The 25367-nt window shown below is 47.4% G+C and overlaps 1 protein-coding gene across 1 annotated transcript in view; it reads right to left on the reverse strand.

Moving 5' to 3' along the window:
* Nucleotides 1–23967: 23967 nt before the first annotated feature.
* The window catches only part of mcf2l2 (MCF.2 cell line derived transforming sequence-like 2), a gene marked incomplete at its 5' end in the record, with an annotated part of 365863 nt that continues 364463 nt past the window's right edge, over nt 23968–25367 (reverse strand). The window contains 2 exon segments of the mRNA XM_084308288.1: nt 23968–24162; nt 24362–24390. Coding sequence (XP_084164414.1) covers nt 24071–24162; nt 24362–24390 — 121 coding nt within the window.

A 25367-nucleotide genomic window follows, 5' to 3' on the forward strand; every position in this document is an offset into this window, starting at 1 on the left:
TTACAGACTCTCATTACAGACTCATTACAGACTCATTACAGACTCTCATTACAGACTCATTACAGACTCTCATTACAGACTCTCATTACAGACTCATTACAGACTCTCATTACAGACTCATTACAGACTCATTACAGACTCTCATTACAGACTCATTACAGACTCTCAATACAGACTCTCATTACAGACTCTCAATACAGACTCTCATTACAGACTCATTACAGACTCTCATTACAGACTCATTACAGACTCATTACAGACTCTCATTACAGACTCATTACAGACTCTCAATACAGACTCTCATTACAGACTCTCATTACAGACTCTCAATACAGACTCATTACAGACTCATTACAGACTCATTACAGACTCATTACAGACTCTCAATACAGACTCTCATTACAGACTCTCATTACAGACTCATTACAGACTCTCATTACAGACTCATTACAGACTCTCAATACAGACTCTCATTACAGACTCTCATTACAGACTCTCAATACAGACTCATTACAGACTCATTACAGACTCATTACAGACTCATTACAGACTCTCAATACAGACTCTCATTACAGACTCTCATTACAGACTCATTACAGACTCTCATTACAGACTCATTACAGACTCATTACAGACTCATTACAGACTCTCATTACAGACTCATTACAGACTCATTACAGACTCATTACAGACTCTCATTACAGACTCATTACAGACTCTCATTACAGACTCATTACAGACTCATTACAGACTCTCATTACAGACTCTCATTACAGACTCATTACAGACTCTCATTACAGACTCATTACAGACTCATTACAGACTCTCATTACAGACTCATTACAGACTCATTACAGACTCATTACAGACTTATTACAGACTCATTACAGACTCATTACAGACTCATTACAGACTCTCATTACAGACTCATTACAGACTCTCATTACAGACTTGTCAGAATGCAGGTAGGTGAATTCCAATGGTTGAAGGCAATCACAGAGACAGAGAGTGTTTACTCTTGAACAGGTTCGACTTTAATAGTAAGAACACAGAGTAAATTCTAAGAGAGAACAAGTGCTAAAAGCACAAGTGTAAGATAAGGTAAATGGGAGCTTATTGGAGGTCCACAGTAGAACCGTCCGCGTTATCCCCGAACGCAATTAGTGAAGACCTGACAATGGACAAGCAGAAGAGAGGTATGTTAAATAGAGACCAAATACCAACATTCCACACACACCCCCGTGACAGCCAATCAGGAACCACCCCTAAGTGACAGCACTAATTGACAGGGAAATGACAGGTGACAAGCCCAGTGACATATGCCAGGAAAGTGGGTGGTCACCGACCGAGGTCGGTGTCCAGAACGTAACAGTACCCTCCCCCGACGAACGGCACCAGACGTTCACCTAGGAGCCTCGGGATTCAGCCGCCGGAAATCAACGATCAGGCTGGGATCTAAAATATCCCTTTGAGGCACCCAAGAACGCTCTTCTATCCCGTACCCCTCCCAATCCACCAAGAACTGAAACCCCCTACCCCTCCGCCTACAACCCAGTATCCTCCGCACCGTGTAAATGGGTTGACCGCCAATAAACCGGGGCGGAGGAACCACAGGCAGTGGCGGGGCCAAGGGCGATGAGAGGAATGGCTTCAACAGGGACACATGAAACGTCGGATGAACCCGCATAGAGCTCGGAAGTCGTAGCTTGTAAGCCACTGGATTAACCCGATGAATCACTTTAAATGGTCCTATAAAGCGAGGAGCCAGCTTCTTGGATTCCACCCGGAGAGGGAGATCCCGGGTGGAAAGCCAAACCCGCTGCCCTGGACGGTAAACTGGAGCCGGACGACGCTTACGGTTAGCCTGCCGTTGGGTACTAACCGAAACCTTCTGTAGCGCCTTCCGAACCTGTTTCCACGTCCTGCGACAGCGAGCCACATGTGCCTGGGCCGAGGGCACCTCCGCCTCCTGCTCCTGCTCGGGAAACAGAGGAGGTTGAAAACCATACTGGCACTGAAAGGGAGACATACCGGTAGAAGAGGAGAGAAGGGTATTATGCGCGTACTCAGCCCAAGCCAACCTCCTACTCCACGTTGCCGGACTACCGGCAACGTAACACCTCAAGACCCCCTCCAAATCCTGGTTGACCCTCTCCGTCTGCCCGTTCGACTGTGGATGGAACCCAGACGACAGACTGACAGAGGCGCCGAGGCCGGCGGCAAACGCCTTCCAGAACCTGGAGGCGAACTGAGGACCCCGGTCCGACACGATATCTACTGGCAGCCCGTGGACCCGAAAGACATGCTGTATAATTAAATCAGCAGTCTCCCGGGCCGAAGGAAGCTTGGGGAGAGGGACAAAGTGAGCCGCCTTAGAGAACCGATCCACCACCACCAAAATGGTGGTGAATCCGTCCGAAAGGGGAAGACCAGAAATAAAGTCCAGAGATATGTGTGACCAGGGTCGTTTAGGAATAGGAAGTGGTCGGAGGAGACCCGCCGGTGCCCGTCGAGAGGTCTTACTACGTGCGCACACCGGACAGGCCGCCACAAAGGAACGCGTATCCCCCTCCACTGTCGGCCACCAGAACCTCCTACGGATAAATTCCAGGGTCCTGGTTGCCCCTGGGTGGCTGGTGAGGGATGACGCATGTGCCCACTGTAGCAAGCGTGAGCGCGCCACCTTGGGAACATACGACCGTCCCGGAGGACCCCCACCAGGATCGGGCTCCCGCGTTAGCGCCGACCTTACCACCTTCTCTATGCCCCAAGACACGGGTGCCAAAATCAAGGCCGGTGGAATAATGGGATGGGGCTGCTCCTCCCGCCCAGGAAGATCAAACTGGCGCGACAACGCGTCAGGTTTGATATTCTTGGAGCCGGGTCTATAGGAGATGGTATATCGAAATCGTGTGAAGAACAACGTCCACCTGGCCTGGCGAGCGTTAAGGCGTTTAGCCCCTTGGATGTAAGCCAAGTTCTTATGGTCAGTCCAAATAATGAAAGGATGTGCCGCCCCCTCCAACCAATGTCTCCACTCCTCCAGTGCCAATTTGATCGCCAATAACTCCCGATTACCCACGTCGTAATTACGCTCGGCTGGTGACAGACGGCGAGAAAAAAAAGCACACGGGTGCACTTTCCCATCCTTTAAGCATCTCTGAGAGAGCACCCCCCCCACCGCGACGTCAGAGGCATCCACCTCCACAATGAACGGAACCTCCGCGTCATGGCGGATCAATACAGGAGCGGATGTAAAACGACGTTTAAGATCGCAGAAGGCCCACTCAGCCCTAGGCGACCATTCAAAGCCAGGGAGAGAGGCCTTAGTGAGAGCTGTTAAGGGATTGGCTAAGGCGCTAAAATTGCGAATAAAGCGCCTGTAAAAATTTGCAAAGCCCAAAAACCGTTGTAACCCCTTGAGCGACGAAGGCCGTGGCCAGTCCAAAACTGCACTCACCTTGGCTGGATCCATGCGCAGATCGCCCTTCGTCAACACAAAGCCCAGGAAGGACACGGTGTCCGTGTGAAACACACACTTCTCAGCCTTAACGAATAGTTGATGCTTGAGGAGACGGTCTAGCACCTCCCGAACATGCATTTGGTGTTGCACCATATCGCGAGAAAAAATCAGGATATCATCTAAGTAGACAAACACCGACACCCCAATCAAGTCTCGCAGCACGTCGTTAACCAGGGCTTGGAAGACTGCCGGAGCATTAGCCAAACCAAAGGGCATGACCAAATACTCATAGTGCCCATTGGGTGTGTTAAATGCAGTCTTCCACTTGTCTCCCTCTCTAATCCTGACCAGGTTGTATGCATTACGTAAGTCAAGTTTAGAAAAGACCTGTGCCCCCTGTAAGCACTCAAAGGCCGTGTCCATGAGGGGTAAAGGATATCGGTTCTTGATGGAAACGTCATTCAATCCCCTATAATCAATGCATGGGCGCTGATCCCCATCCTTTTTATCAACAAAAAAGAAGCCAGCGCCGGCAGGGGAAGTGGAAGGGCGTATGTGCCCCGCAAGCAATGCCTCCTCTATGTAGGTGTTCATGGCCAAGGTTTCGGGGCGTGAGAGAGAGAACATTCGCCCGCGAGGCGGGGAGGTACCGGGTAGAAGATTAATGGGACAGTCGTATGATCTATGAGGCGGAAGTGCTTTAGCACGCGTCTTGCTAAAAACGTCCGCCAGGTCCCAATAGATCTCAGGCACCCCTATTAAATCGGGATTAGAGGGTAGATCAGAATCTGCCACGCTCCCCACCATCCTGGAGAAAGAGGGAGGAGACAAAAGAGAAGAGGGGGGGGGAGACAAGGGTTTGGGCAAACTCCCGCTGACGATCGACTTGACGTCGGCCGCCGTTGAGAGTTCGCCCGTGCTCCAATTAATGACACGAACACATGACGACAACCAGGGATGACCCAACACCATGACAGAATAGGGGGAAAAGATGACAAAAAAAGTAACCCATTCCCACTCCCCACCCTCCACCCGGATGTGTAAGGGAACTGTGCGCTGGGTGACGCTCCCACTGCCCAGGGGCCGACCGTCCAGGGCATAGACTGGTAAGGGAACCCCTAAGTCCTCCACCGGGGTTCCCCACTCCTTCACCAGTCCCATGTGAATAAAGTTGCCCGCCGCCCCTGAGTCAATGAGAGCCTTAGTTCCCCTAATGTCACCCCCACAGTTGATCGCCACCTCAAAAAATGTGCGAGAATCCGTGGTCTTGGCAGGAATGAGCCCACCTGCTGGCGCCCTCTCGAGGCCCGACGGCGCACCTTCCATCCCCGATTGGCGCCGAGCCGATACAGCCTGGACCCGACAGCTGCCGAAGCGGTGACCGGTGCGGCCGCACCGGAAGCAGCGTCGCTCTTTGATGAAGCGCTGCCTCTCGTCGTCCGAGAGCGACAGCGCTCCAAGCTGCATGGATTCATCACCCAGTGGCCCACTCGTGTAATGCATGGAATTATCAACACCAGGAGAAGAAGGAAAACATACCTGGGGCTGGGTGTTGTTGACATGCTCCTTCTCCCTCTCCCGGTGCCGATTATCCATCTTGATGGTGGTGTTGATCAGCACTTCCAGCTGCTCGGGGATCTCACGCGCGGAGAGAGCATCTCGCATCCGCGCTGAGAGTCCCCTGACGAACAGAACCACGCAGACGTTCTCCGCCCAAGCTGTCTCCCGAGCCAAGATCCGAAATTTGATAGCATAAGCTGCAACTGTGCGGAGGCCCTGCCGGCAGTCGAGAAGACGACCACCAGCCTCGAAGATCGAGAGTACCCGGGAAGTATCGAATACTCTTCTCAATTCCCGGGTAAAGGTGTCCAGACTGTCGCAGATTATCGCCCCTGCCTCTAATTCCGCCGTAGCCCAGGAGAGAGCTTCGCCGGTGAGCAGTGTGATAATATACGCTACCTGCGCTGTCTCCGATGGAAATGATCGTGGTTGCAGCCGGAAAACGAGTAGACACTGGGTGATGAATTCCCGACAACCATCCGGTGATCCGTCATAGCGAGCGGGCGCCTGCAGATGTGGTTCGCGGGACCGCTCCTGGACCCCGAACCCCCCCCGACTTTCCTCTGCGTGGAGCGCTGCTTCCCCCGCCGCCGACTGCACACCAGCCACTCCTTCTTGGGCTTGTCGAGCTGTGGCCAACGCCGACTGCGCCACCGCTTGGGATGATCCGACGACCCCATTGAGTCGGATTAACTCGGCGCTGACCAGCTGCTGATGTTCCTCCATCCGTGTCTGGGCTGCTCCCTGCGTCCGGAGCATCTCCATGATGGCCTCCATGGAATTCTGATGGTCAGGTCTTCTGTCAGAATGCAGGTAGGTGAATTCCAATGGTTGAAGGCAATCACAGAGACAGAGAGTGTTTACTCTTGAACAGGTTCGACTTTAATAGTAAGAACACAGAGTAAATTCTAAGAGAGAACAAGTGCTAAAAGCACAAGTGTAAGATAAGGTAAATGGGAGCTTATTGGAGGTCCACAGTAGAACCGTCCGCGTTATCCCCGAACGCAATTAGTGAAGACCTGACAATGGACAAGCAGAAGAGAGGTATGTTAAATAGAGACCAAATACCAACATTCCACACACACCCCCGTGACAGCCAATCAGGAACCACCCCTAAGTGACAGCACTAATTGACAGGGAAATGACAGGTGACAAGCCCAGTGACATATGCCAGGAAAGTGGGTGGTCACCGACCGAGGTCGGTGTCCAGAACGTAACACAGACTCTCATTACAGACTCATTACAGACGCATTATATGTATTATAAAGTGTTACATTAACCCTGTAAACACAGGCAGCATTATAAAGTGTCACCAGACATTCCTGTTCTTTAAAATGTTACTTGTCCTTTTTGGACAAGTTATGTTTTTGTAGGTTTTTATTGATTTTTGCTACCGGGCAGTCCAGTAGAGAGAGAGAGAGAGAGAGAGAGAGAGAGAGAGAGAGAGAGAGCGAGAGAGAGAGAAGGAATGGGAGATAGACCGGGAAAGACATTCGACAAAGATCACCGGGTCCGGGAGTCGAACCCGGGTCGGCCGTGTTGTACCGTAGTGCTGTGTGCGGTGCGCCACTCTGGCACCCCTGACATTCCTCTTCTTCATGTTTTCTCGACACAAGTCTTGTGTATATAAATGCACCATTTACCATGTTATATCACTATGTTCTATGTTCTATTATTATTACCTATTCTGCCTGTACCTCCCTTCCCCGTGCTGCTATCTGGAATCTGGATTTCCCCAAGGGGTTAATAAATAACATAAATAAATCCCTCTCTTCTGAACATGGTCTTCCTCTGGTTCAGATCCCTCTCTTCTTTTTTTTTTATCTACTTTTTCTCCCATTTTCTATTTTCTCCCATCCCAATTTCGTATCGTCCAATTCTACCCTCCCCTGTCTCAAACGCTGTTAGGCCACGCCTCCCACAAGCCGGCTGCCATGTGGACGAGCACACTGCTGACGAATGAACACGGACGGACGGACGGGCGGCTGCCTCTTCACTTCCGCTCCCATGTTAAAGGATAACTCCACTATTTTGGGAAATTAGCTTATTTAACATCTTCCCTGGAGTTAGACAAGAAGATGCATACCTTTTTTGTCTCTGTGCGTGCATTTTAGCTTTGGGAATAGATGCTCCGTTAGCATAGCTTAGCTTCATCACTTTTGATTGCAAAGTCTGACATTGACCCCCTTTTCAGGAGTTGACCTAGAAAAGGGGGTCAATGTCAGACTTTGCAATCAAAAGTTAGGGGGCTAATAACCCTTGCCATAATTTCAGTGCGCCCCTAACTTTTGATTGCAAGGTCTGACATTGACCCCCTTTTCAGGAGTTGACCTAGAGCCCACCAAGGTCATGCATATCAAGTTTGGTCAATGTCAGACCTTGCAATACACTGTAAGGCACTGTAAGGCTACTGTCCTCCCCCACTTCCAGTGATGAAGCTAAGCTATGCTAACGGAGCATCTATTCCCAAAGCTAAAATGCACGCACAGAGACAAAAAAGGTATGCATCTTCTTGTCTAACTCCAGGGAAGATGTTAAATAAGCTAATTTCCCAAAATAGTGGAGTTATCCTTTAACGGACGCTACTGTGCACACTGTCTGTATGTTTGTTTATACCTATAACTATAACCTACAATGTTGCATAATAATAATAATAATAATAATAATAATAATAATAATAATAATAATAATAATAATAATAATAATAATAATAATAATAATAATAATAATAATAATAATAGCAGTCATTAAGTCAATCCACCTTGTCACCTATAATGACAAACGTTTTATTTGTTTCCTGACAGCTAATTATGGTAATTATGATTATGATTATTATTATTATTATTATGATTGAACAGCAACCAGTAGGCTTGATATCAGTGTATATTTTATTAACAGATTGCAGATTGCAGATTCTCTCTCTCTTTATTCTCCCTGCCTTTCTTTCTCTCTTTCTCTCTCGTTTTCTCTCTATCTTTCAATAGATGTTGTTCAACCAGCTAATGTGTCTGTATCTTTCCCAATGCAAATAAACCATATTACCATAGTTAGTACCCCGCCCTGTCTGTCTGTCTGTTTGTCTATCTGTCATATCTGGTTGCCTGTCTGTCTGTCTGTCTGTCTGTCTGTCTGTCTGTCTGTCTGTCTGTCTGTCTGTCTGTCTGTCTGTCTGTCTGTCTGTCTGTCTGTCTGTCTGTCTGTCTGTCTGTCTGTCTGTCTGTCTGTTTGTTTGTTTGTTTGTTTGTTTGTCTATCTGTCTATATCTGGTTGCCTGTCTGTCCCGACAGAGACAGAGAGAGAGGGGGGGGGGGAGAGGGGGGGGGGATAGAGAGAGAGCGAGAGAGAGGGAGAGAGAGAGAGCGAGAGAGGGAGAGAGAGAGAGAGCGAGAGAGGGAGAGAGAGAGGGAAAGAGAGAGAGGAGAGAGAGAGAGAGAGAGAGAGAGAGAGAGAGAGAGAGAGAGAGAGAGAGAGAGAGAGAGAGAGAGAGCTCTTGCTGCTGCTGGGGCTCCACGCTGCTCTTTCAGGAGTACAGTCACACTGATCATCATTCTAAAATGAATTCTAACATACTAATTAATTATATAATAACGGGTTATACATGCAAAATGGACAATAGAACACTGGAACTGGAAATCTTAAACAAATCTTCAAACGGGGACTGACTTCGCATATAGACTAGGCATTTACAGCTGTCCCAATGTAAATGTGCGCTTCCGCTCGCTCAAGTCGTCGGAGGTGTGCCTGGCCAGGCGCGCGATCCCGCGCGGAACCCGTGCGTGAAATTTGTGCGCGTTCAGTGTGCTAGGGCCGTAAGCCTTACATCACGTGTCCCCTCCAGTACTCGAGGAAGCAGCAGTCACATCTTTTCACCTGCACAGCGCAATCTCTCAGTGTCGGGGGTCTGCGTTTGGAGGGCACGCCGCCCCCGTTGCTTCCTGATTCTGCTGCGCAGGCGCACCAACCGACCTGTAGGAGTCGCTGTCCACAACGTCCGATCCCCACCCATCAGCTTCCCACCCCCTAATACTGCCAATTGTATTAGTATGAACGACCAGCCAAGCTGATAGCAATGCGGAGAGCTGGGCTCGAACCCAGCGTCTCCTGCATTGGTGGTGAGCGCCTTTCCCACTGCACCACCTAGCCGCCAGATCCCTCTCTTCTGAACATGGTCTTCCTCTGGTTCAGATCCCTCTCTTCTGAACAGGGTCTTCCTCTGGTTCAGATCCCTCTCTTCTGAACAGGGTCTTCCTCTGGTTCAGATCCCTCTCTTCTGAACAGGGTCTTCCTCTGGTTCAGATCCCTCTCTCTGGTTCAGATCCCTCTCTCTGGTTCAGATCCCTACTGTAACGACTCCAGGCCCAGCCCTTTGTGGGCCTGTTATGATAAGAAAGACATTGGACATTCCCTACCTCCTGTCAGTGGTTTCATGGCGCACTCTAGTGGGCACCATCAGACGGTGCAGGCATCCATTTAGTCTGTTCTCACAAATGTGCTTAATGTAATTAATTGTTTGGGTAATGTAATTTCATTGTGTGTGTTGTTGACCTTCCCTTACCTTGTGTGATGTTGTTCCCCTGTTTTGGTGTTGTTGTGTTATTGCTTTTGTGTTTAGTTGATGTTAATTGTTCTGTTTTAGACTGTCCTGCCAGGTGTTTTCAATTGTAATTAGTCTGTGTATATTAGTGTGTCCTGTTCCCACTTCCTGTGTGGCGTCATCCCTCCGTGTTCCCTTGCCCGTCGTGTCTCCTGTCGTCTCCCTTGCCTTGCTGTTTGTAAGTAGATTTAGTATTTCCGTTTTGGTGCATCTTTGTTTTCTCGTGTCTTCAGTTCGTTTTGTATCTAGTGCCTTTTGTTTTGTTTGTTCCTGTAAATTAATTTCTTGGCTCTAGTGTTTCGCTAATAAATAGATCACCATATCTGAGAAGAGCAACTGCCCTCTCCGTTTCCTCCATTCATTAGTCATTGTCCACAGTATTGGGTTCTCTCTCCTCTCCACACTACCCCCACTCGTAACAGAATGACGCCACCACGCAAGAACTCAGCGGACAAAGTCACAGAGACGTTGGACATCGTGCATGGCATGATAGACGGGGATCTGACCAGCTACTCTCCTGCTAAATGGGTCTTCTGGTTGAAGTTACGAAGGAGAGTCCAACACAGGCGCCTCAGATGAGGGTTATGGCTGACAAGGTCTGTGCTCTCATGGAGACAGCTAGGCGAGCCTCGTCTGCTAGCTTAGCTCACGCAGCTAGCCAGGCATCCACAGCTAGCACAACCCCGTCTGCTAACCTAGCTCCTGTAGCTAGCCAGGCCTTCCCAGCTAGCATAAGCCTCACGGTCAGCCTAGCTCCTGAATCTAACCAGGCCTCAATGGCTAACACAGACTCGTTCTGCTAGCCTAGCTCCTGCAGCTAACCAGACGTCCACAGCTAGCACAGCCCCGCCTGTTAGCTTAACCCCTGCAGCTAACCAGGCCTCCCCAACTAGCACAGTCCCCACTGCTAGCTTAGGCTCAAGATTCACGGTCAGCCTAGTTCCTGAAGCTAACCAGGCCTCAATTGTTAGCGCAGACTCGTCCGGTAGCCTAGCTCCTGCAGCTAACCAGACGTCCACAGCTAGCACAGCCCCGCCCATTAGCTTAACCCCTGCAGCTAACCAGGCCTCCCCAGCTAGCACAGTCCCCACTGCTAGCTTAGGCTCAAGATTCACGGTCAGCCTAGTTCCTAAAGTGTACAAGGCCTCAATGGCTAGCACAGCTGCGCCCAGTAGCCTAGTCCCTACAGCTAGCTCAGGCCCCACAGTTAGCCTAGCCCCCGCAGCTCGCAGACCGGCTGGGCTGGGCGTGGAAGCCGGAGGGGAAGCGGTGACAGCCGGGGCTACACCGACCGGAACCAGGCTGGTAGTGACGGCCGGATCAGCTGTGGAGGCCTTGTTAGCGGTACTAGCCCTGCTCGCCCTCCGAGCCTTGCTAGGATTAAGGTTAAGGTTAGGCATTGTTTCGGAGTTGGTTAAGGTTAGAAGGGTTAAGTTTAGGCGCTGTTAAGGAGCTGGTTAAGGTTAGAGTTTGTCTTAGAGAATGGCAATAGACAGCCTATTTCCGCACTGCCGCTCTCTCGCGCTGCCGCGGTCACATGGTCACATTGTCACATTCTTGCACTCTTCCGCTGACAAAAAGCTACACGCATCCCCACCCCCCCTCGTCGGGCCTCTGTTTTTTTGCTTTTTTTTTTGCTTTTTTTTATGTCATTCATTCCATAAGGACGTAGAATAAACATTTACAATTTTTTTTTAAATGGTCCATTTGCATGTTCTTGGTATCTGAATCTAGGGACATATATGGATCAGTGTCAGAAATAGTGTGTCTGTTACTAGGCTTGAGTAAATTGTAATGAACCAAAGGAGAATATCAATTCTATTTAAAAAAAAGAAAATTATCGGGGTGCTCCAGTAGCACACCATGTTACCGCGCTGAGTCGCGGGACTCCGTGCTGCGTCACGGATCTGGTTGACTCCGAGTTCGATTCCCGGACTCGCCGTCATTTGCCGAATGTCTCCCCCTGCTCTCTCTCCCGTTTCACCCTACAACTGTCAGTCATGCTTGACCAGAAAAGCGATAAACGCTAAAAAAATAAAGTTTAAAAAATAAAAATAAAAAATTATCTTTGACTGTAAATAACACCATGCTAAAATTGACCAGACATGAAAAATCTAAGCAAATGAATAAAGGGAAGATGATTAAACAGAAGGTTTTGTAGATACAGTACTGAATTCTGCCATCTTTTTTATAATGTAAATTTCTCCACCATTCTTCATCATATTGCAACACTGTTTTTTGCAAGACGTTCACAGAAAGGTAGAGAAACTAACTGCGTTCTGTTTTATGGCAATAACGTTCAGGTTTGTGGGAGATAATCCCAAAAAATAAGAGAAATTAAAAAGTAAATCCAGAAGTCAGATGATTGACAGGGGCTGGTGTGAGCTGGGTAGGGTAGTTTTTCGAAATTTGAAAGCCCTGAGTCTCTTCCTTCAAAAGACTACACTCACTTTTGGCTGTGCCACTTCCTCCTGTCAATATGCGCCGGTTTCCGACTCAATGCCCTGAGATTTCTATAATCTTATATTTCACTAATAACAGTTAAAATAATTGGTAAACAAACATAATGCTGAAAATATACACTTTTACTGTATATCTCGGGCTTAAGAGGTTAACCCTGTGAGGCCCAAATTAAAAAGAAATTAGCAACTTCAGAGGCCAGAGGGTGGGACATATAAACACATTTACTATCAAATAGCATTGTGAGGCTGAACAACAGGACCAATTGACTATACATGTGCTTAAAGGGGAACTATCTTATAAATGGCTTTTTTCAGTGTTTACCATTGTTTCTTAGCTATGTGGACTTATATTAATAGGATATATGTCTCTAATTCTCATATTGGCGAATTCTTCCAATTCTCCTCTCACAATATTCACCCTCACTGAACTGAGTCATCTGAAAATGTGCATATCTGTGATGTCAGAGATTTCTCAGCTGCATAATCATGTGGCAGTTGATGTGGCAGTTGGCACCAGGCCACACAGTGGTTGGAGCCCAGCCTCAAAACGGCTTAAGATCTTGAGGTAGAAAAATGCGGTTTTTAGTACTTGATTAGAAATACAAAACAATGAATTTTTTTTGGAAAAAACCTAGGTGTTCCATAGACTCACAGGAATTGTGTAAAAGTGCCCAAATAGTGAAAGAAATAGTAAAATAGTTTCCCTTTAACATTTTTTAAATAAACATTATTTTTTTAAATGGCTAAAAGTGATTTTGTAATTTTGCAACCGTGGGTCTCACAGGGTACTTTTAACCCTGTGAGGCCCAAATAAAAAAGACATTAGCAACTTCAGAGGCCAGAGGGTGAGACCTATAAACACATGAAGGGTGCCGTGACTGAAAAAAAAGGTTGAGAAACGCTGGTATATGGTGTGGCTCTTTGTGGTACCACAGTAATTTTTTTGTGGCTCTTAGTCTCTGACTGGTTGGCCACCCCTGCTCTAATTAGTGTTTGTATTTAGGTGTTGTGGGCCCAGTATTCACTTGCTGGGTCATTGTTTAATGTTACCTGTCACACGCCCAGGTCAGGTCAGACCTGGGAGAATCAAGACCACATACAGGAGGTGAACAATGGTCTCCTACCACCCTCTGGTGGTCACCCGCAGACGGTGCGGGCCAGCACTTTGGACATGCTGACTAATGTTTTGACTTTGATTAATACTATGATTAATGTGGTGTCATGGTGTGTGCTGTCGTTGATTTTCCCTTCCCTCGTTTGATGTGGGTTCACTGTTTTGGTTTTGTGTTTAGTTGATGTTATTGTTTCTATGTTTTTAGACTGGTCTGCCAGGTGTGTTCAATGATAATTGTAGGGGTATTTAAGTGTGTCTTCCTCTCCTCGTCGTGGCGACATACCTCCAGTTTCCCCCCCGTTCCTGTCCACGTCGTGTTGCACTGTTTTCATTCTAGTAAGTGTTAGTGTTTTGTTGTTTTGTATTGAGAAGTGTTGTAAGTAGTTTCAGTATGTTATTTGTATTGCACTTGGTTCTCCAGTAAACTTCCCTTCTCCAAGCATCGAACCTCGTCTCTGCCTCCATTCCATCTCTGCAAACTGTGTTCTAACCTTCATTTAGCAACCCCATCATAACAGTTACCCTTGTGTTGGTTCATGTTTTTGTGTTTCACGTTATCCTTTGTCAATTCTTGCAAGTAAAGCTTTTGTTATCCCACCGCCGTTTCCTGCCTGCCTTCTCCGTGTGCTATATCTGTAATTGGGTTCCATTTCATCATGCCAGCGAAGCGCACCCGTAACACAAAAGCAGCCTGTCCAAAAAGCAAAGGCCTTTTGTGGGAAGTTACTGTTAGAATACAGAGGAAAGAGGGATTTCTATTTATTTGTCTTGCATCTGATTAATTGTAAAAGGACGAGAAGCCGGGTGGGAGAAACTGAGATGGTAAATAATAAACACAGAGCCACAAGCGTATAATTTCATATACAACTGTGTTATTATGACCTGATACAACAACACGGCAGTAGGTTATGTATCATAGATATAATAACATGTCTCATATCCTAACATGTATGATATTCTGAGATGTAACATGTCTTGTATCTTAACCCTTTCACTGCCACACGACAGCCGGTTAACCCTTTCACTGTGACAATACAGAAGGTTAGCCCTTTACTATCACACAACCGACGGCGATGCTCCATCATTAGCATCATTAGCTCCGCGGATGTCTTGATTCCAGGTTTAGGTGTATTATTTATTGCCTTGAAGTTGAAGCTGTACATTCCATTTATAATGCCAGTGTGGGTTCTGTAGGGATTATCTGTTATTCTGTATTTCTGTGATATCTGCTGGGCTGCTGAGCTGCTGGTAAGAACGGTGTGCTCCTCACTAAATGTGTCCTCCCTCATCACTGCACCTGTGACCCCCCCCTAAATACATAACCAGTGCTGTCAAATCTAAAGCCCGCCACCAGGTGTCCTGTCGTGTGGCAGTGAAAGGGTTAACATGTATCATATCTGAGATTAATGTTTGGAAACACTGATATTGGTAAAAAAAAGAAAAGTGACAAAATTCATAAATGCATATTTTCACAAATACCATAAAAGCCAGGCTAAAATCTTAAATATACACATTACGGTGATAGTTGGTAATTTACACATACATAATACATTCTATATGAGACATTTGCAATGGACGTTGCAGTAGTAGGATGCGGTACAATAGAAATATTTTCTTTTTGTACAAAGTTACATTTTCTTTCAAATAGGATACACAAAATATACAGTATGTTCAATGGTTGCAGTTGACTGAAGATAAGTCATGTTCCAGCCTCCGAGAGGACAGGGTTCTGGACAGAAGTCCCATGTGACTCCAGCTTGACATGTTTTGTATGGCTGACGTACTTGTCACTGTGCAGTCAAACCAGGTCATATGGACTGTGATAGATTACCTGAAGTTACACAACCTTCTACTGTCTTTAATGTGATAGATTACCTGAAGTTACACAACCGTCTACTGTCTTTAAAGGGCCACTTGACCAAAATAAGCTTTTTTTTTTTTATTCTTTTTTTTTTGCACATCATTTTACACAGTAAACAGCTTTGCACACATTTAGTTTGACAGGAGATGGAAAAATAACAATATGGATTGCCAATTTTTCAACACAAGGATTCAGTGTCCTCTAATGACATGACTGGAGAACATATTCAAGCTCATTATTAACCCTCAACTAACCCCCAATCATCAAACAAAATGCATGTGTGCCAAACTGTTTACAGATATTTGTGAGATTATGTGCAAAAGAAAATCAACATTGTTTTTCAGTGAAGTTCCCCTTTAACTAGGAATTTACACAATCTCTACTGTCTTAGCTATGAATGTACATAATCTGTCCTATATTAAACTATGCATGTATACTATACTGTCTTAACTATGAACATACACAACCTCTACTGTAAAATTATGAATGTTCTCAACACTTTTTATACAAAGGGGTTTATACACATTGCTTATTTAAAAACTGGAGACAGACTTTGCAGTGTAGCAGTGGTTCTCTGTCTGTGTGCTTCAATGATGGGGTTTAAGTCCTGTCACTGTATCTACATCTTTAAAGGTCAACCCTTTCACTACCACACTGCAGAAGGTTAACCCTTTCACTACCACACTGCAGAAGGTTAACCCGTTCACTACCACACTGCATAAGGTTAACCCTTTCACTACCACACTGCAGAAGGTTAACCTTTCACTACCACACTACAGACAGTTCTGTATCGTTAGTGGCTTAGCTTGGCATCACTACTGCACTATCTCGCGTACGTGCACGCGTACTGAATAAACCACAAATGTACCTCTAATACCAGTATTAGTCTGACCACACCCCTCATCAGCTTACCTTCATAAGCAGGTGTGTGGTCACCTGCTCTCCTCCTTCTCGCTTTCACCACAAGGAAGAAGTGCCTCGGTAGATCCCCACACTTGACACCATGATGGAAGAAATTGGATTAGGAACAGCTTGGGAAACAAGGATACGTTGACATCATATCTTTATTTTCTCTCTCACTATTTTCGAGAAAATACGGCGATATTGTCTTCGTACTGGAGTGTCTAGAAGATGATGATCATTCTAAAAACCCTCCACCGGTTTTCGTATTGGGAGCACGCCGCTGCATGCTTCTCAACTGCAGTTCCTTGCTGTGTTTGTTGGGGTGAAACCTGTCAGGCCACAGCTGAACTGTCGGACATGCCGCTGTTGTGAGAAGCGGTGCGTTCCAGGTTGGGTGAGTAGTGTTTGCTGGCGGGCTCCACTTGTCTGTTAGTGCTATGGGGGCTACTTGACAAAGTTTATGGAAACCGGCCCCAGGCTAGGGTCCTTTGTTTAGCCGCCTAGGCGACAGAAGGCCTTGGTCTGGAGACCATTATAGTTTTAACTAGTGGGCCGCGACCATTGACACTGGTGATCCCTGTGTGTTCTGGACGAGTGGATTCTCTCTGTCACCGTGTTAAGACCCCATCTTTCATATCCAAATGAGAGTATTCCTTCACGAGGGGATATGTGCATGTAATGTGCGATAGCGGCAGATTCATGTTCGAAGTCAGCTACACAGGCCAGTTGGTACTGTGCTGATTCCGCCGGATGTTCACCGTTGTGAAGCGGTGTTGACGTCTTGTTTTCTCTTTTCTCTTAAAAAGTGAGGAGAGGTTCAGAACGGCGGCCTGTCTGGGTGAGTGTTATGTCATTGTTTACATGTTCATAGCTTACGGTTAGCCAGTCAGCTGTTAACTGCTGCGTTAGCCTGCTGGATCGCTGCATGGCCTGCTTAAGGCCTACTATTAGCCAGTCAGCTGTTAGCTGCGGGGCTAGCATGTCGTGGTCGCTGGGTAAACGTTAGCTTGCTGCTAGGGCCATGGCTGGCGCGGGGTAGCTTAGCTTCTCGCGCGCCGCCGGAGCTCGCTTCTGATCGCCGTTGGCTTGATGCTATTCTGTTGAACGTGCTTTGATTTTAACATGTTTTACACTCTTGACCGCGACGTCATCCTTGACAGGGGATGTTTCGTCGACCCTGCCCTGAGCCTGGACGGGGATTGCGTCAACAAAGAGGACTGTAGCGACTGGTTGGAGCGGCGACGCTGCCCGGATCGAACAACACAGGTCGGCTGTGTTCTACGGTGTCTTGTGACTGCACTTCGCTGATCTGCGTTCCGGGTAGGTACGGGGTTGGCCAGACCTCATAACACGTCTTCTGGTTTTACTTTGCTAAATGTATTGTGAATAACGGTGTTTTTTCCCAAAACGTGTGTTGTTGCAATGCATTTAGGGTACGTTGCGGGTTATGTGTGAGCTGTTTTTGTCACTGGCAGTTAGCTTCTCCGTGCAGATCGTGATGTGTTGATCTGGTTGTTGTGTGAGAAACATCATGGTGTTTATGTGTACCGTGTACTCACTACTAAGGCAACTAACCTATGAAGCTATGCTTGGTGACAAGTGAGTAAAAGAATGTTCTTTCTCAGACTGTAATGACAATGAACAGTGTGTTCACACATTAACAGGTTTTCCTGTTTTAACTGGCCGTATTGAGGGTAAAATAGGAGGATTGTGTTTTCCCCCCCGGTTCCCTGGGGACTTTATCACCTCCTATCAGACATGTTGTGCATTAATTGTGTCTTTTGTGTGGTAGGGATACGATGTAACTCTTAGCTTGATTGCTGAGGTTGTGCTAAATCTGCTGGAGAAACTTATTTCCTAAAGGGAAATTGGTTTGGTTGCTGTCATGTGTGCTTAGCAAGGCCTGTGGTCGATACTAATCAAGAATGATGTATTCTCTCATTGTGAAAAAAAACGGCGTTCCTCTGTTGAGTGTTTTTGCCATTTTTTGTAGGTGATGATGGGTTGTGTGTGTCATGTGACCTACAACTGGGTTGTACTGGCCACAGAAGCACATGTGTATGTTGGACCGGGGTTCTTAGAGCCCTCTCTATTCTGTGTTTTTCCTTGGTAAAAATCAGATAGCAGGTTAGCTCATGCGCTGTTTGGAGCTGTGAAACGCTTCATAGAGCTGACTATGACTGTGTCATATTCTCTTTTTGTCGTTACGTCGTGTCATGGGTGTGGGGTCGTAAAGGGGTGAACTGGTAACCTTTCCTCTCCCCATTGTTCTGTCGGTCCTTCAAGGTTCCCGTCACGTGGCGGTTCGGCACGTTACGGGGGGGGGGGGGGGGGGGGGGGGGGAGGGAGTTCCTGGTCCCACGGCCTGGTATATTGGGCGTGTGCACCGCAGGAATTCCCCCGCCATAGAGTACGTCACCGTGCGCGTCTCTGTTGGTAGGACTTCCGTGTGCTGTTCAGGTCCATGTGATGGATCTGTTTTCAGGGGGGGTGGTCAGGGCTCCTCCTCACCAAGCGCCTATTCAGGCCTTCTGTGAGTTCGGACTCCTTCTTCCATGTGAGGAAGCCTCCATCAGAGTACAGAGCCTTCCTCCTCAGATTGTCAAAGTGAGTGGACCCTCTAGAAGGGTCCTTTTCTATTGTATGTATATTCGATTCAATTCGTTTGTTGAGTGTGTATGGGTTCAGTGCCTCTTCCCCGGAGGCCCTAAAACCAGTTTTTTACATGGCTCAAGGTGCAATATATTCTTTTCAATCTGTACAGCTCACGTGGGAAGTCTCTCTGGGGATCCCCGTCTCTTTCCTATGGGAGGGTGGTGGGATGTAAAAATGTGAACATTTTTTACCCCGGCTGTGTAGACTGGGATACATACTGTTGATGCTTCCTTCTTTCTATTCCAGAAGTGTTGGAGTTAGGGAGTGTCACACCCCTCTTGTCGTTCCCCTGGGCGCCTTGGGGATTCAATGACAGGTCTAAATAGCCTGTTCATTGATGGGGGTGTGTCCCGACGCACGTATAGTGCTAGCTCGCTGTAAACAGGCGATTGGCTGGCACGCCTTGGTTGCTTGTGGTTGAAACAGCGTTTTTATAAAGCAACTGAGATGGGGGTTTTTCCTCTTCCGACGACCACATCCCATGACCTGGGTGGGTTGTCGACGGATTCTCGTTCATGTCTGGGGGATGATGACGGGATGGATCTGAACATATGTAGTGGGGTCTCACGCCCTTGGGGTGGGCCACCAGGCGCGGTTCGTCCGAACGTCTGGGTGGCGCCTTCTTTTCATGTTAAGATCAACACGCATATCTGCCCTTCTCCTGGAGTAGGCATGTCGGCGTGGTTAGGGCACGGGACTGGTTCTGGTCACGCTGGTCCAGATCAGTTGAACCCGTTGTCCGCCGGGGATGCAGATCTGCTGTTCTGGTACCCTGAGGGACTTGGGCTTTTTTCAGGGGGAAAAATGCCAGGTCGGTCTGGGTGTCACAGGGTTAAGCGCTATGGAGACCCTGGTTGGGTATGTTTTTACTCAGCACTGTCGTCATGGCTTACAGCCATGCCATTCTGTACGCGCTCGATCTCGTCGGATCTCGGCCGCTACACAGGTTGGTCCTGGTTAGTACTTGGTTGGGAGACCGCCGGGGAATACCAGGTACGGTGTGCTTAGGGGCTGGTTCTCCATTATTTTTCGCTCCTCTCTCACGCATGGCGAAGAGGGGCCTGTGGGGGTGGTTTTTTGACCTCCTCTGGTGACCCTGTGCTTCCCGTACCGCCAGGCCCGGTCCGAAGTGATGTTTGCGACCCGTAGGCCTGGGTTAACCCTTTTTGGAAACTGAAACACTTGTACTGCGGTATAGCCGGTGTATGCCCGCAGGTGTGTTTTGGAGTTTTTTCTTGAGGGGTTATAGGAACAACCACCGCATTGGGTAACACCGAGGTGGTTGATTCCCTGGTGTGTTGGAGCAGTGTCAACTCCCGGGTTCACCGTTTGAGGGTGCCCCTGCACGTTCATGACGTCTGCCAATCGTGTCAGCCTTCTCTGCCTCGACCCCTCTGGGTGGGGGTTTTTAAATGGAGGCTTGGTCATGCAACACCGCCAGCTTACGCTCCTTCCGCCGGGGCGGCTGTGTTCAGCTGTCCCCTCTGGCGCCTGTCTCGTCCGCAGTCTCCAGGCTAGGGTTAACAGCCTGTTGCCTGGTTTTTCCCCGGTGCGCTGCCTGCTTCCGTTGGTTAACCTTTTTGTGTGCTTACGGCCATGCTGACTGCCTGTTCTACAGGGTCAGTGTGCCAGGCGGTGTACTATTGGGGGGACGGGGCCCGCTCGGCTTACGGCCATACCAACCTGAACACGCCCGATCTCGTCCGATCTCGGAAGCTAAGCAGGTTCTGGCCTGGTTAGTACTTGGATGGGTTTCCGCCTGGGAATACCAGGTGCAGTAACTGAGGGGCCTTTGTCCGAATACGCTGGCGATGTGGGGGGCGGGGCACTACGTGCCCACCTGGTGGGGTCTTGATGCTGGCATCATGGACTTCTCCGGGCCCCCATTCCAGGGAGTCCAGTCCTTTTGGTGGGTCTGGGTCTTCCTTCGCGCTCCGCTGCTACGGCCTTGCCACGGGGTTGGGTTTGCCCTTGGCCCCGTGATTCTGGGGGCAGTAACGAGGTTGTTCCTCCGTTCGTTCCCGGGTGGCATGCGGGTTGTGCGTGTGTGTAGTCGTGGGGTCAAGCCACGGTCTGCTCACCCTGTGCGTTAAGTTGCTTGAGTGCCTCTTCGCACGGTCGGGTCCGTCGCCTTCCCGTGAAGCCTCTAATAGGGGGGATACCCTCCATTAGGGGGGGTCGGGGGGGCTCGGCCCTCCCTGTTCTGATGGTTTTGGGGGGCTGTCAGCGGGGTGTATTTGTCAGCCAAGTGGCTCCGCTTGGCCTCCCTTGTGCAGTAGTGATGCCAAGCTAAGCCACTAACGATACAGAACGTTAGGTTATGACTATAACCAAGTTCTGTTAGTTAGGGGCGATGCTTGGCATCAGACGGCCGCTGCAGCCCTTGTCCTCACCTTGTGGTGAAAGCTTGGGAAGGAGGAGAGCAGGTGACCACACACCTGCTTATGAAGGTAAGCTGATGAGGGGTGTGGTCAGACTAATACTGGTATTAGAGGTACATTTGTGGTTTATTCAGTACGCGTGCACGTACGCGAGATAGTGCAGTAGTGATGCCAAGCATCGCCCCTAACTAACAGAACTTGGTTATAGTCATAACCTAACGTTAACCCTTTCACTACCACACTACAGAAAGGGTTAACCCTTTGTCGTGTGGCGGTGAAGGAGAAGAATACAGCCATCATACAGACATGGGCCTGGACATAGTAGTTACACCTTAAAATCATTCAATAAGACACAAGCAATGATATATATTTACATTTGAAAACATCTCCCTCTCTCTCTCAGATCTATCAGGAGTGTGACGCTCACATGCAGAAATAGGTTTTCTTTTTCTCCTTCTGATAATTAACCCCCCCCCCCCCCCCCCCCCCCCCCCGGTCAATGATGGAAACCAAGATAATTGTTTCATTCCCATAAGGAGCTTCAAGGTTAGCATTACAATCAAACTTGTCTCTGATCGCCAGCCTTTTGGTTCAGCCTGTGAGATTAAACTAGTTAGAATCGTCTACGATGGGCACAGAAGATAGATAGGATGGTTTATAGGATGATCACAGCAACAACATCATGCCCAATTTCCGGGAACACTTGCTGATAGAAATCTCAAGTCAGGCAAAGTTGAGTTCACATGACCATCACAGTCAATATGGACACTTGTATGTCTTACAAAACAAAGTGGACAGACACCCTCTGGGTCGACGTGGTGAGAGGCACTGCAGGGTCAGAGGAGACAGGTCCAGGTGTAAGTTCTGAGCCTTTCCGACGGTCACTTTACTGTAGAGGTCAGAGGGCCGAGGTCAGGCCTAGGGGAAGAGACAGTACGCTGGTTGTTTTGTGTGTCACGTGATCTTCAGATGAGAGTGAGAGAGACACGCCCCCTTGTCAGCAGTATAATGATATTTCACGGTAGCTATATTTCCCCAATTGAAATTACTCTGATGTGATGTCTTCTTAGATAGTCAGCGCTATTGTTGTTTATCGATGGTCTCGCTTTCATTCAGAATGGACTATTCTAGTCTAATTTATTTGCGTTGCAAATTCGATATGATGTGGCTGATACACTGCATTCAAATGAATACATTTGAAATGGATGTCCCTTTCACTGCCACACACCAGAAGGTTAACCCTTTCACTGCCACACACCAGAAGGTTAACCCTTTACTATCACACTAGAGACGGTTACCGTCGGTAGTATGATAGTAAAGGGTTAACCTTCTGTAGTGTGGCAGTGAAAGGGTTAACCTGCTGTCGTGTGGCAGTGAAAGGGTTAACCTTCTGTGTATTGTCACGTGAAAGGGTTAGCCGTTTGGTAGTGCGGCAGTGAAAGGGTTAAAAATATGGAATAGCCTTCCAGCCCTGATGCAGCTGCAGTATCCAATGAGATAACGCCTGTTCTACAGACCCAGAGTAACGTCGGGGGGGGGGGGGTGCCTAACTAAAGGACCACTGCTACGAAGAGAGAGAAAAGAGACACAGTCTGAGTATGTACGGAGAGCAGACCGCAAGCAGCTGATGAGGCACAACCTGAACTGTGGGCAACTCAGTCTCAATTCAAACTATTTTTAAAATGTGGAAATAAAAAAAACAACGAATTTAATTTCAACAGACTCAAACTCAACAGAGATATATAAGGGCTGTCCTCGGGCTGAAGAGAAGTGTATCATCGTATTCAGTTTCACACGTTCTTCAAATAGCATTTCCAACATGTCTTGTCCTCACGCAGAGGAAGGCAGTCACAGGGAAGGAACTCTTAACATCCAGGGCAGAGACCAAAACATATTCGTGAATAGTACTGTGATGCCAGAAGCATGCTTATTATATATTATATAATATATATATATATACAATATACTGATTCAGTTCACTAAAAAAAAGTCTAGTTGACTAAGACCTGAACGACCAATGATTTGACAATTTGACAAATAAAAGGCAGCCTTACAGACGTCATTCTCAGTCATTTGGTAATAGTTTGGCCGGGACGATGTGAGATGGTTTACTGGGCAGCAGGACCATGTGAGATGGTTTACTGGGCAGCAGGACCATGTGAGATGGTTTACTGGGCAGCAGGACCATGTGAGATGGTTTACTGGGCAGCAGGACCATGTGAGATGGTTTACTGGGCAGGATACTTTTACACTTACGGTTTTACATTTTATTTAGAAGAAAATCTACTTGTGGAGTTGAATGAATTGAAAATGAATTCCCCTCGCCCTGTGGGCAGAGAGCACACAGCTGGTCTGCCGTGTTCAGATCTATGTTTCAGAGGAGTTTAGCAGCAGCAAAGTGCACTTGGCTAAGGCCTACTCCACTACTGGGAAAATGGGACTTGGAAATGTACAGTAGCCAACTCAGTCACTAACGCATGGGATTTGCCTCTTTGCCTTCTCCAACTGAATCACTCAGACAAGGTCATTGTATTGTTGACAGTGTTGCAGCTCTGTAGATGTGTAACTCTCAAGCAGACGTGGGATTTGTAGTTCTGTTTGTAGCACATCCACTCCCATCTGGGATGCCAGGTAAGATCTCCACAGATAAGATGCGGTTGCTTGTAGTTCTTTGATATCAAGCATCTTATATGGCTTTCCCACTGTGGCGTTCAGGCAAGTTTAGGTTCCAGCATTTTCCAGAGGTTTCATAGAAAAGGCTAAAGATGGAAAACACTACAGTAGAAAACAAGGTGTGCAATCCAACATGGGACTACAGCAGAAAAATGACACTAGCTGTTTGTAGTCCGATAGAAGATTACTGTAGCAAAGAACTACAATAGTCATCGATGTTTGTAGTCCGATAGAAGATTACTGTAGCAAAGAACTACAATAGTCATCGATGTTTGTAGTCCGATAGAAGATTACTGTAGCAAAGAACTACAATAGTCGTCAATGTTTGTGGTCCAAAACGGAGAAAAACATTAGAAAAACAATCGTCCACAACATTTGTAGTCCGCCATGGAGGACTCGTTTGTTTATCGGCTGTCCTGAGAGCTGTCTCCCCAGGTACTGGCTTCGTTGTCGTCCGAGTCCGACAGGGCCGCTGTACACAGATCACTGAAAATATCTGCAAAAAGAAGACAAGAGATTCAATTAAAATCACTGGATTCAATTACAAACTTAAGCAGGATACTTAATTAGTTGGTTGTTTTTCTTAGTGAGACACTTGTTACATTCTGGAATGTTTTAGTATTGAGGGTAACAGGGGTGCAGTCGTAATATGGGCCAAGGCCAAACGCCACGTGCACGCGTGCTCCCGCGCATACATGTATCTCTCCCAGTGGCGGCTCTGCCACTAGGGGCGCACGGGCGCCGCCCCACCTGCTGTTAAATCAGAGAAGAAGAAAATAAAACTTTTTAGTTTTTTGTTTTATAGCCCTATAAATAATATAAACATGTTTAAAATGAATAATATTTACTCATTTTAAGTATGTTTGTATTTCCAATGCACAATATAACGTTATTATCTAAAATAAAAAAACACTCGTTTTCCTGAGCAGGAAGTGACGTTTTTTTTATTTTTTTTATTTTTTCGTATTTCTCTGCCCGGGCTAGACGCGATAGCGCTCTGAGTGCGCGTCACAGTTTGATCGCTGTATCCGTCACAGCCAATCAGTGCATAACGCGTTGTGCGTTGAAATATGACTATTATGTTGGAATCCGGGCGCGATTTGAAGCGGTCTAGCCAGTAGCGTCAAGAATTTCTGTAGCCGCATTTCGCGGAGACGCTCTCTGATTGGCCGACGCCAGTATTTTTTTCCGTAGCAGAATTTCACAGAGACGATCTCTGATTGGCCGAATCCAATTTCTAATGTTCCAATTCTAGCTTATTCCTAGGTTGGTCCGTTGGTGAGAGATAGTTGTGTTGTTGTGTTGTTGTGAGATGCAGGCAGCAGAGCGTGCCGTGACTGCAAGTTCTTTAGACTGTTAAGCTTAGGCACTCTTTCAAAGTTGGTTAAGGTTAGAGTTTGTCTTAGAGCATGGCGATAGAACGCCAGGTAGTTTGCAGTCTGTTCGAGCGGAAATGGACAAAGGAATGAAGTACTTGTGTTGTGTGGTAACAAGCTAACACTTGGCTAACAAGCTATATGGCGGATGCAGTCTGGACACAGTGGTCAGTGGTCTGGAATACATCAACAGTGGATTATACACTACTTTATCAAGGCAAGCCCTCCTGCCCTGGACGTGTCAACTAAACAGTGAGTCTCTCTCTCTCTCTCGCTTTTGGATTGAAAATACGTGGATTATGGCTTGTTCAATATCGTCTATGTT

The sequence above is a fragment of the Notolepis coatsorum genome (assembly GCF_963971535.1).
Source record: "Notolepis coatsorum genome assembly, chromosome: 2".
In the NCBI taxonomy this organism is placed as follows: Eukaryota; Metazoa; Chordata; class Actinopteri; order Aulopiformes; family Paralepididae; genus Notolepis; species Notolepis coatsorum.